This window comes from Balaenoptera ricei, chromosome 16, assembly GCF_028023285.1.
Source record: "Balaenoptera ricei isolate mBalRic1 chromosome 16, mBalRic1.hap2, whole genome shotgun sequence".
Taxonomy (NCBI): domain Eukaryota; kingdom Metazoa; phylum Chordata; class Mammalia; order Artiodactyla; family Balaenopteridae; genus Balaenoptera; species Balaenoptera ricei.
This window is the reverse complement of record NC_082654.1, coordinates 17454807-17467415: the sequence shown is the minus strand read 5'-3', so window position 1 is coordinate 17467415 and position 12609 is coordinate 17454807. Positions and strand designations below refer to the sequence as shown.

Genomic DNA, 12609 nt, shown 5'->3' with positions numbered 1-12609 from the left:
ACATTATTATGAGACAAAGGATGAAATGCTTAAGCCAAGATGACCCTATTTACTTATTTATTTATTTTTACAAATGAAAGTTGCGTAGGCTCCATTTCAACAGTTCTCACTGCAGGAATTCCCACAGCCCCATTTGATTGCCGTTTGTTGAAAAGTTTAATGTTTTTGTAGGCAATTCCTAATTTCTACGTTGAGCAGCCTAAAAGGAAGGGAGCCTGGAGCCCGGTGTTGCTTTTATAGTGGGATGGTGGGAACTTTTTTTTTCCCTTCCCCAAAAGGATATAAAACTGAAATTGAACTGTTGGGAAAATGTGGCGTGGCGATCCAGCCCTTTCATAAATCCGAGGTGCCCCCTCCTTCAGGTCTTCCTTTAGGACCCAACAGAAGAGAATTTCCTGCTGCTAAATGTCTCCAGGAAGGAAAAGATTTTCCTCTGGGCTATAATAGTACCTAATTTCCTTTTTCTTCCCTTTATTTATTTATTTTCCCTATTAATAAGGACCAATTGTAGAAGATGAAGGAACCTGGGAAACCCATCACTTTTGCAGGAGGTTAATAACTTCCTTTAAAAAATCCTGGCCTAATACTTCTTTCCCCAAAAGGAACCTCGTCAGCTTGAGTGCCAGTCAAGGCCCAAGGGACGGGCACAGATTTGCGGGGACCCAGCGGTTCTGTGGGATCGAGTTGCAGTGGGACAGAGAGGTTTGAGGCTGTCACTGTGGAGTCGCTGCGAGTCGGCGGGGCGGGGGCCGTCTTCCCCGCCATCTGGATTTGGTTAGCTCTCTCTGGGCAGCAGGGCCGAGTCTCATTTCCTCCAACCAGTAATGTTATATAGGCAGTGATCCTGGGCTGCCCTAACATAATTGAAAATTATGTGTATTGTAGGCTCGGAGCGCTGAAATGTAGGCTCATAAAAATATGTGGTGCAGGTAGCCTGCGGAGATTGGCTATGGCATACAATGAAGCTTTTATGTAAAGTAAGAATTATAAGTCTCCGCGTGAATATTGCATCATGGGTATGATCATTTTTGGGTGGGGTCCTCAGGGCAGGCCTGTCACCTTCAACAAAGCCTAAATCTCCTCATTCTGGGGAGCTGGTATTTGGAGACAATCAAATCAGTTTTGCAGATGGCCAAAGACGAAAACTTGTCCATGAATCGAACCCTCACCACTGAGGGCAGAGGGGGGTGTAGGTGTGTGGCGACTCAGCTTGGCATGTTTCTTCACAGGTTTTCATGTGATGAAGAGGTGAGTGTTGGCGGGAAGTCCATTTTGGTTGGCCTCAAGGAAATGACCCTGTTGAGTGGTTTTGACCAATGAGGCCCATATATTTACGTGGTGAGGGAGAATGGGAAGAAGTAAGGGTGAGACAGGGCAGACTAGACTCCCATAGCCCGCTGGCTCGGGTTATGGGGCTGAGGGAGACCATGGAAACATTTACTTCAGTGGCTCTTAATTTGGGATGATGTTGCTTCCGGACAAATATTCGGAAATGGTTTGATTAAAAGGGTCACCGGGGGGCACCTGCTGACATTTCCTGTCTGGGCTCCCAGAATCCTACAAGTCCCTTGGTGCCCCTCACCCATCCCCTTCACAGCTAGGACAACTCCTTCAGTTTAGAGATGAGAAACTGGAAGGTCTTCTGGTGAGTTACCAGAACTCGTAACCAGGTTTCCTCACCACAGGAGGCTTCTAGGTAAAAGTTCTGAAGTGGCAGAAGTTGCTCCAACCCCGTCTAGATCTAGGTTGTTACCGTGCAGTTTGGCAGGTAGCTCGTGGGTCAGGTCTTCCAGCTTTAGGTATCACCGAGTTTGGTTTTAATTTGCCGGAACAGTCGTGTCTTGGAGGAACCCATGGGAAAGAAAGCTTGTGGATGGTTTTAGCTCTTCATTTCATTTGGGGGTGGAGCAAACCCTTCTTTCTTTCTGGACTGCCCTTTGCCATCCTTTTTCTTTCTGTCTGAATCCTTCTGACTTGACAAGACCTACTCTGTGCAGCCTTTCTCAGTCTCTTTTCTCAGAAATGCCACCTTCTCTCCAGGCCTTCCCCGGGCACGTTCCCTGAGTCTCTGTCAGAGCTTTACCACATTCTGTCTTGACTTACCTGTGGTGAGTTGGCCCCTTCACGTGTGCCTAGGTTCTCTGAAGGAACACTTCATTGTCTTTCCATGATGCTTCACAAGAAGGCTGTGCATGAGGCAAGCTTTAATCCGTGTTCCTCAAGTAACTTTTCTGTAGAATTAGTAATAAAACTAGCTGCTGGAAAGATCAAGATGGCGCCTTCATCAATTGGCCTTTGGAGGTACAAAGGCTAGTGTTGATGTCCTTGTTAAAATCTTAGCATCGTGTCTAAGTTTTGTTTGGTTGTGAAATGAAACTGGTGTAACGTCACCAACAAAAGTCAAGATCTGGGAGTCGCTTATACATGTGCTAAATATCTCTGTGACCGGACAGGCCGCCTTCCCTCAGTTTCCACGATCTGCATGATGAGCAGCTGGGTCAATTGATTGTTCTCTGAAAGCTGAGATATCACTTTGGACAGAAGTAGCTCTCTTGCTCTTGTGCCACGTGTTCATTTTCTACCTCGGAGAAGGACTCATTTGGCATATACCTTTATTTTTCTGTCTGTGGTAAACCTGTGTGTTAAGAATTTCTTTGGCCTTTTGAGATGAGTGTAGAAATTGCATCGTGCCCTGTCTGTGCATCCCTTAACAAAGAAATATTTTTCTTTTATAAGCTTTGGGGTTGGATGAGGAATTCCATCCTCACCTTACTCAGGTAGCTTCTAGTAAAGGACAGCTGCACGTATATACTCAGCTTTCTTGAAAGTGAAGGATGATGGCATTTTAGAAATGAAGGTTGTTGAAAGAGCAGATTCGGAATTGATGGTCTCCCAGGGCACCTCTGGCCTGCGGCTCCATTTGCTTTCTGATGTGTCCTGTCTCTTCTTCTCTCTCCTCCCTCCCCACTGCTCTTCTCCAAATGAGTAATATTAATGGCATCATTTTATCTGAGGCCACCCTGTAGTTTGAATGTAAAGACAAAACTAATTGCTAATAATATTGATGTTCTATGCTTGTACCTGTTGGACGTGAACTCTGAGGAAGAATCTGTCGGGGTTGCATGATTTTTCTCTTGTCATTGATGTTGCTGTCATTTGCATGCTTTCAAGTTTTTTCGGTGTCGTTATCTGCACGCTTCTAAGTTTTGCAGTTTCTGATCCATGTGTCATGGTAGCTGTTTTGCATTTCTTTTCTAAATTCATTTTCCATGTTCTTTTTGTTTGCTCCCTCCAGTATCTTCAGATGAAATGGCCACTGCTTGATGTCCAGGCGGGGACCCTCCAGAGCAGACAAGCCCTCAAGGATGCCCGTTCTCCGTCGCCGGCACACATTGTTGTAAGTGACCTTACAGAGGCATTTGCTTCCTTTATTGCGGGGAGGTAAAATGCTCTTTTGTTGATAACAGGCCTTGTTTATCAGTTTTTCTTTCTTTAAAAATAGTTTTTTGGGGCATATTCTTGGATATGATTTAAATCTAGAAGGTACTTGTTTTCTGCTATTGGACCTTAATGATTGGTATCTACCTGGAAATGTTCCCACCACCCTTTTCTCCTAGTATTGGGTTAGAATCTAGCTGTGTGGATTCCAGTTAATAGGGCACAATCACCATGGTGTGGGGAAGACTGGAAATGGTATTAAAGCAATTTAAAAACTATAATACCCCAAATCTTTCCTGAAAAAGTCATTTAGGGGAGGTGAGTTGCAGAGCAGAGAATTAGGCAACTCCAAAGGGAAAGCCTGGATTTGAGACTTTCCAGTCTTACCCCCTGCACCGCCCCCCACCGGCCCAAGCAAAACACTCACCAATTTATCCTAATTATTGGAAAGGAACAATCTAGACTGACATCAGAAAATTTTCATTTGGGCTAATTGATTGTAAACGTAGGGTACAAGTGAACTTGGAAAGGCTTAAATTTAATCTGTACATCCATGGCTTTGAAAGCATGTGGGTTTAATACAGAAAACATTTGTTTGTACTACTAAGAGACAACAACATAAAGTGTGTGTCTACACATTTTTAATGCACTTTCTTAGGATTTTGTAGGCTCTGAAAGTGGAATTTATAAATTAACCTCTTGAGAAGATAGCTCCACCTTATTAGAATATTCTCTTCTATATATTTATATCATGAGTTGGACTTCATACTTTTGAAATAATTAATGGAACACATTTTTATAATGAATCCGTGACAGAATTATGCAAAGCACAAAACAATTCATGTGTTTTTCATTTAAGTATCACAAAATGTTATCCATTAATATATTTTGCCTCTGTTACTTTTAATTTCTAAAAACGGCAAAATAATTTTCTTAAGTAGAAAAATCTTAAGACACATTGTGTCAAGTTTCAGGCTAACTGCCTCCTTATTTTGTAGCTTGCTATAACTGAGTATATATTATTTAATGAATTTTGCCTCTGTTATATGAATATTAAATATATATGTGTGTGTATATATCACAAAATAATTTATTTCCATAAAACCACTTCTTTGAGTCATCATTTGTGAAGAGGTCTTACGAATTCTTATATTATAAATGAGGCATGTAGAAAGAAGGTTGACATTTTCCGGAAGCTTCTTCCTTCCTTCAACCCCACAATAAAACAGATGCTCATAATCACACATGCTCTTACAATGCTGAGATTTCAGGGCTGGAAAGTAACCTTAGATCAGCTAGGCCCTACCTGCTCTCAGAAAAGGAAACAGGTCCAGAGATGCCTTAAGTGAATTGCCCAATGTCACACGCTGAGTTAGCGGCCAGAAAACGGGAACTGGGCCCAGTTCTCTGCTCTCTTTTACTGTTCCCTCCTAAGGGAGTTGAAAGTAACTTTCCGTGGCTGGTTCTGTTTTGCTTACTCTAAATTGGCTCATTATTAGGGACAGTGTCATAGGCATAAAGAAGTTGTTGACTTGGGGTTCTCATGCAGGTTTCTCCTAGAAAAATGAATGCCATGTAAAAAAATATTTTAACAATACGCAAAGATTGGTTTCCAAGTCCTTGAGGGGACAATAAGGAAGCCGGTCTGTTTCACTTTTCCTGCCTCCCTGAATTTCCCAATGGGGGTCTAGGTTTGAAATTTATTTTTCTGCTTTTGGAAATGCTGGGCAGGACTCGCCCACATGGTTTTTTTTTTTTTTTTTTTTGGAGGCACAGGGAAGGGACATTATCTTTAAAATCTCTTGGAGGCTTTTTCTCTCTTGAGTCTGGGGAGAAGATGCAATTCTTAGAAGTGGTTCCAAGCGGCCGCAGCCCCTCTTGGGTGTGGCCTGGAGGTGAACCACCTCTAGGCTGGCAAGCGTTACCCCTCCCCCACTCCCCCCCCCCCAAGGAATGGGGTTTGTCCATTTGGAGGGAGGTAGATGACTGCCCCCCCCCATCCCCCCCCCCCCCCCCCCCCCCGCCCCTCAGATCCCATAAGGGCAGTTGCCGCAACTTAGGCCTTAAGCACTTTGTTTTCTCATGTATAAATTACCAATCAGGGAGCTGGTGAAACATTTTTCCAGAGCTGATGTGGGTTTTGGCAGGGGGCGTAGTGAAGGGACTTGGGCTCCCTTTTCCTCCGCTGTTGACGGGGAGGTATGCTGACCATAGCAACCACTGTGGGGCCTACACCGGCGTTCTGACGGAGACCCTTGTCCGAAGGAGCCACAGCGGGCAGCTGTAATGCCATCTTCTGTGCATTCTGCTCTGCTCCTGGGGACCTGGGGCGTGGCACTGCACAGAGGTTATGGGGTGGTGGTGGAGGGTGGACTCTGGGAGCTGGAGAGGGGAGCCATGAACTTGGACAAAAAGGAAACTAAATTCGTGAAATACTTAATGCTTGTGGCAACTGAATGGTGTCTCTGGTTATATGAGTCAGCCCTGTAATTGTACATTTCTGCAGTCTTCACCTGACACCAGGGCTGAGGAGGGGGTGTGGAGGTGGGAAGGGAGTTGGAAGAGGGAGAATGGGAACATAGCGGGGGAAGAAAGTCTGGAGGTTGCTGACCTCGGGGTCACGTATAGTTTTGGGGGATGGAGGAGTTGTATACCTTGGGAGTATAAATTTATGACACCTTTTCACTGGACGTAGGGCAATGTGTCGACCCAGACCAGCTTGGCAGGTACGGTGTATCTGTATTTGTACAGGGGGCATTCTGGATTGTGGCTGGTGTACCATTCGGGTCTCTGTATAGCTCAACATTGGCCAAAAGACTCTGGTTCTCCTTCAGATTCTCTGATGAATGGCTAACTTTTCTCGAGACACTGGGCTCTTCCTCACTTTTTTGTTTTTTATTCTCTTGAATAAAATGTTGTCACATCACAGTGTTTCATCAGACCTGTTTCAAAATAATTGCCTGAGGATTGCTTCCTAGTTTCTCCGAAATTTGGATTTATTGTAATTTCTGGACCAGGCTGTTTCATAATTATTTCTAATGTTTTATTTTGAAACTAGAGAAGTGTCCAGTGTTTGTTACTAACCATTATAGAGACTATAGCTATCACAGGTTGCTAAGAAAATAACTTTCCCTGGTACCCATGGGGGTAGAATTTTCAGATGGAAATTTAAAGCATCTTGTTGGCATATTTTAATCTGACTGGATTTTTTTTTCTCATGTGGTATGTGGGTTACCACATTGTAAAAAAATGAATGTGTAGATTAAATGTTCTTAACAAGTGGAGTTCAATCGATCAAATAATATTTATATTAAGAAGCAAGCCCTACAAAGTTTAGTTCCTGTAACTGATACAGCATCTTGTTTATTATAATCCAGTGGTTCCTAATGTGTGGTCAAAAGAGAGTAGAAATTATTCCCCAAGGATGATGATTTAAAAATTTTTTTGTTTTGGCTAGCCAAAAAATAGGAATTTATACCACAGATTTGTCTCTCTCTCCCTCTTCTTGGATTTCCCTTTCCCCCCGATTCCCCCAGAAATTCATGGACTTCCTAAAGTCACAAGTGCCAGTATCCTCTCTTCTCGTCAGCCTCCTGAGTTTGTATTCTAATTCATAGAACTCGCTCATGTTTCTTTCTCTGGTTTTTTAAATTTATATTTTAAATTCTTTGCCTCTTTTTTTCCCCCCTCTTCCAAAGTGAGTGCCAAGCAGCTGGGCTGTGCTAAGTGGTGGTGTCTGAGTCTTGGCTAACCCACCTCCAGGGCCCCTGTGAGGAGCCCCTCCCCGGACACCACCCCCGGTGTCTTTGCTATGCAAAGACTTTCATTCAACTTCCTTTGTCCCCAGCAAAAAAAGATTCTGTACCAAAAATGGTGGTATTTTGGTATAGTATGTATCTTATAAAATGGCAAAAGGCTTCAAAAGTTCCTACCGTTGTGTCTTGGGGGTTTCCTCTTGAAGTTGGTGTGGAGTTTTACCTTGGGGTGGATTTCTAGCGGTTCTGGGTCTTGTGTGTTTTGTTGTGTAATGAGCAGGCAGGTGTGTGCTGAGAAAGCTGTCTGAATCCCGAGGAGCAAAGCCCGCCAGACTGGAGTGTGTAACTCTCTTCTTTGGTTGTTGTTATTGCTTAAATGCTGAAAGAGAGCGGGAAAGCTCTTACGAAATGTACGATGGTAGGAGTTCAGACAGGGTGTCTGCTGTTTGAGTTGAGCGTTTTCAAGCTCAGAGGGCATGCTGAATCTTTCACTGTTGTTTCTGAGAGTTTGGGGGCGGGGTGCAGGGGAGCTGACTTGCAGGTAATAACAAAAAATTACCTTGAGAGCATCCTCTTGGTTATTAAGTACAAGCGGATGTTTCGGTGTGTTATTTGACTTGGGTTGTATTCTGTCCTGTTCTGCCAGATGCTTGGTGGCAGTTAGTATGTGATAGGAGGCTCTGTCCTGGACGCTGAGGTCCGGCAAAACCATCACAGCCCCTACCTGTGTGGGAGGCTCTCTCTGTGCCAGGTGCCGTGAGGGGTACTGGGTCCGTGAGGGTGTATGATCAAGGAGATGGGATGTTCACTGGGAAGCTGCTAAGGTTTACGGGCCGGGACTGTCCCCTGAGGAAATGGCATTTAAAATGAGATTTGAAGGATCATTTGGAGTTGGCCAGGTGAAGGGATGGGAGGTGGGAGTACATTCCAGGCAGAAGGAAAAACATGTATGAAGGTCCTAAAGAGAAGAGAGCTTAGCTATGATGGCTGCTGGTCATGGAGGCACAGGGACAGTGGCCTGGGTAGGGTATGGTGAGGACTTGGCATCTGATCCTGACCACTGTGGGAAACCATTGGGGGGTTTTGGCTTGTGCTAAGCTGCTGGTAGTGGGGAAGGTGAAGTGGACACATTTGGAGGGACCATCAGTAGAACTTGCTGATGGATTCGATGTTGTCAGTGAGGGAGAAATAATTTTTTAATTTCTATTTTGTTTGTTCCAGCTCTATTGAGATATCACTGACATGACATTGTGTAAATTGAAGGTGTACAGCATGTTGATTTGATACACGTATATTTTATAAAATAACTACCGCCACGGCATAGCTAAAGCCCCATCCCATTACATAATTACCATTTCTTTTTTGTGGTGAGAATATTAAAGATCTCCTCTCTTAGCAGCTTTCAAGTATATGGTACCGTATTGTTAATTATAATGCTCAGGCTGTACATTAGGTTCCCAGAACTTACTTCATTTCATAACTAGAAGTTTGTACTTTCTGACCAACATCTCCCCATTTCCCCCACCCCTGGGTCCCTGGTAGCCACCACTGGACTCTCTGTTTCTGTGAGTTCGGCTTTTTAAGATTTCACTTATAAGTGATACCATGCAGTATTTGTCTTCCTCTGTCTGACGTATTTCACTTAGCATAATGCCTTCAGGGTCCATCCATGTTGTCACAAACGGCAGAATTTCCTTTTTTCTCGTGGCTGAATGATATTCCACTCTATACATGTAACACATTTTCGTTATCTGTTTATCTGTTGATGGCCACTTAGCTTGTTTCCACAACTTGGCTATTGTGAATAATGCTGCAGTGAACATGGGAGTGCAGATATCTCTTTGAGATCCTGTTTTTGTTTCTTTTGTGTATATACCCAGAAGTAGGTTTGCTGGATCATATGGTAGTTCCATTTTTAAGTTTTTTGAGGAGCTTCCATGCTGTTTTCCGTAAGGGCTGCATCAGTTTACATTCCCACTAACAGTGCGTAACATTCCTTTTTCTCCACCTCCTCGCCAACACTTGTTGTCTCTTGTCTTTGATGACAGCCATTCTAACAGCTGTAAGGTGATTAGTTCTTTGTCATTTTGATTTGCGTTTCCCTGATGATTAGTGATGTTGAGTGTTTTTTTGTGTACCTATTGGTATATTTCATGTACCTTCTTTGGAAAGATGTCTACTCAGTTAGAGGTGTCTCTCTTTTTTTAATCGAAGTACAGCTGAACGAGTTGTCTTTCTTTTGTTTTTGGCCGCACCTCGTGGCTTGCAGGTTCTCAGTTCCCAGACTAGGGATTGTGAACCCAGGCCACGGTAGTGAAAGCGCTGAGTCCCAACCGCTGGACTGCCAGGGAATTAATTCCCTGAGTTGTCTTTTTTAGAGAGATTAAGATTCTAGGTTTCCTAACCCCACAAAGCAGTGTGGCAATATGAAATGGGAACAATTCAAACTTAATTAACAATCCAAACTTAAGAGTTATGTCGATTATCTATTAGATTTCCATTTATTCAGAATGTATTTATGGAAGGGTGGAGAATTCTCCCTTTCCTTCCCCAAAATTTAGATAAGTAGCTCTAGGTGGTCTTTCTCTCTTGGTCTTGTGTTCACCATTGATTCAATCATTGGCTCACATTGATCGATCCTGCAAATATTCAGTGATCGCTTACCATGCGGGAAAAAAGTATTCTAGATGCAGAGAGAAAGTGGAGTCGGTGATGAATGATAGTAACAATAATAACAAATAAGTCTGGGACGTTTCCTTCGTGCCAGGCATTGTGCTAGGTGCTTTTCAGATATTTAATTATCCCCACTTTCCAGAGGAAGAACTCAGAACAGGGAGGTGAAGTATTTGCCCAGCTGTGGGAGTCCGGATGTGAAGCAAGGCAGCCTGCCTCAGAGCATGCCATCCTCTTAAGCCCACCGACCCCAGAGGTGGCTGAGAAAGAGACAGGTAAATGGGGCACAGTGCCATGTGCAGAGTGCTGCCCGGGGAGCACTAGGTGGAGCCCCCAGCCCCAGCTGGGCACGGTGGGCTTGCTCGAGGGGACCTGCTAGCTTCACTGAGAGTGGGATGTGAGGTTGGCTAGGGATTTGGTTTCTGGGTGTGATTACTGCAGAAGACTCACTGACACATTGTGGGAAGGGAGGGCAGATGCTCCAGGGGCAGGTGAATGTCAGGTGATATGAGGGTGTGAACTGTGTCGACTTCCTAAAAGCCTTTCCCTGTGCATTTTCTGCAGTCCACTGCACATACACTTTCCTCTTGTGTTTTTTGTTTTTTTTAAAAATCCATTTATCTGTGACTCAACCAGACTTTCTAGAATACTTAGGATGTGTCTCCTAGCAGTGGCTGAGTCAGACCTTTCCCATTTCACAGACAGAACCACGATTAAGGGTGTATGTTTTGTCTAAGGATATAAAGCAAGCCTGTGAGCCCTGCCCATATATTAGTATTTTTATAAGGAGAGCTATGAGGAACTACCATTGAGAACCAGGCAACAAAGTTATCTTTCTTCAGGGAAGACGTGGTAGATCGGATCAGGTATGCTTTAAGGGGAGAGAGTGGAGTAAACCCCAGGATGGTCCATAACAGTCTATGGTTAAAAGTCCAAGCTTCCTGTCTCGTTCCAGAAAATACTCTACGGCAAGGAGTTCTGAAGTTTTGAGGTTTGGGTTCATGCTGTGGCAGCTGACCACCATGGCAATGGAAATATCCTACCAGGAAGGATTGTGTAAGCTCAGTTGTATCCTCTTCAGATTAGAATCACAGAACGTTTCACAACCTTCAAATCACATGTCATGTCACCCAGTGCTGTCCCTTCTGTTGTTTAATCACTGCTCAGAAGTCCTCTGTTGGCCATACTGTTTTCGAACACAGAGACGGGGCATCTGTCTATCTCCTGATGCAGACCATTTCCTTTGGTAGAACATGGGTTCTTAAAGTTCTGTCTTCGTATTGCACTGAAATATCTCTCCTTGAAATGCTCAGACTTGATTTGTGTTTTGCTGTTCAGTTCTGCTCAGGCTTCTTCCACTTACCCATCTTGAGAATAAGAAGGTACGTCTTGTGCGTCCTTCCCTCATCACCAGGTTTTCTCTTCAAGATTATCCTCCATTGTGACTCACATCTTCAGTGACTGATCTTAAACTATTTAAGGATGGGAATTGCTCGTTGTTGATTGAAAAATCCTACCTCCAAAGTAAGTGACATTAATTATTAAGTGTAGCTTTCCTCATTCAGCAAATTTATGTTCATTGTAGACACTTTGGAAAAGAGCCCCTAATCTTACCACTCAGAGATTATGTTACGAATCGTTTGCTATATTTGGTATATTTCCTTCTAGACTTTTTCTGCTGAGTGTATTAATATTTATATTAGTTTTTAACATTCTTGAGCTCATGGTAGTGCTTAATGTTTTCAGCCTTGTATTTATTTAAAATAAAAATCGCTGTAGTGAATAAGCACTTCTCCATGTCATTAAAATTCTTAAGGATGTTTAATAAGCACATAATAGCCCATACTATGATCATACTCCAATTTACTTAATCAGTGCCGTATTGTTGGGTCTTCAGGGTATGTCCTTTTGTTTCTGCTACTCTAAATAATCCTGTGAGGGACATCTTTGTGTGCTCCCTCCCCACCCCCACCCCCATCCTGTATTATTTCCTTACGATAGATTACTAGGAGGAAAGGTAAAAGAGAACAAAATTTTAAAACAGTTCTTGATACATAACCATAAATATCTTCCTGATAGGCCTCAATTTTTATAACTATCAGCAGTGTGTGAGAGTTAGCCTTACCATGATCAGAATGATTATATTGTCTCTGGGGAATTAAACAAAAGAAAAAGTTCAGGCTTCCCTGGAAGGATGTGCCCTTACTTCATGTTGCTCCAGAAAAGAGACCCAACCAGCCCGATCCAAGTCAGCCTTCCTAAGGCCTTTCACCTTCAAAACAGGCAAACAAAAATGATTGCTTCTTATATGGTTAGCAGGTTTTAAAGTCAGCTCATGTTATCATGGTTGCACAGAATGAGGTATATTCATTTTAGATACAGCGTAACTCTTTAGATACATTTTATTAGCCCCCCTGATTATATGCAGCACATTTAGGGCTATTTTTGGAGGTCTTGGAGTATACTTCTATAACCCCAAAGAATTGTAGAGTTTTTTTATGTCTTAGTATATCTTCTTCTTTTTTTTTTTTTTTAAACTTTTAGGATTTTCTCTTTATCTTTATTTATTTATTTTATTTATTTATTTTTGGCTGTGTTGGGTCTTCGTTTCTGTGCAAGGGCTTTCTCTAGTTGCGGCAAGTGGGGACCACTCTTCATCGCGGTGCGCGGGCCTCTCACTATCGCGGCCTCTCTTGTTGCGGAGCACAGGCTCCAGATGCGCAGGCTCAGTAATTGTGGCTCA

At 43.2% G+C, this 12609-nt stretch overlaps 1 protein-coding gene across 31 annotated transcripts in view; it reads left to right on the top strand.

Annotated features, from left to right (window-relative positions):
- TCF7L2 (transcription factor 7 like 2) overlaps positions 1–12609 on the top strand; it is a 197547-nt gene that overhangs the window by 73648 nt on the left and 111290 nt on the right. For all 31 annotated transcript variants that reach the window (XM_059900839.1, XM_059900851.1, XM_059900852.1 and 28 more), the window contains one exon: positions 3296–3397. In XM_059900839.1, coding sequence (XP_059756822.1) covers positions 3296–3397 — 102 coding nt within the window. The remainder of the gene's footprint in view (positions 1–3295; positions 3398–12609) is intronic.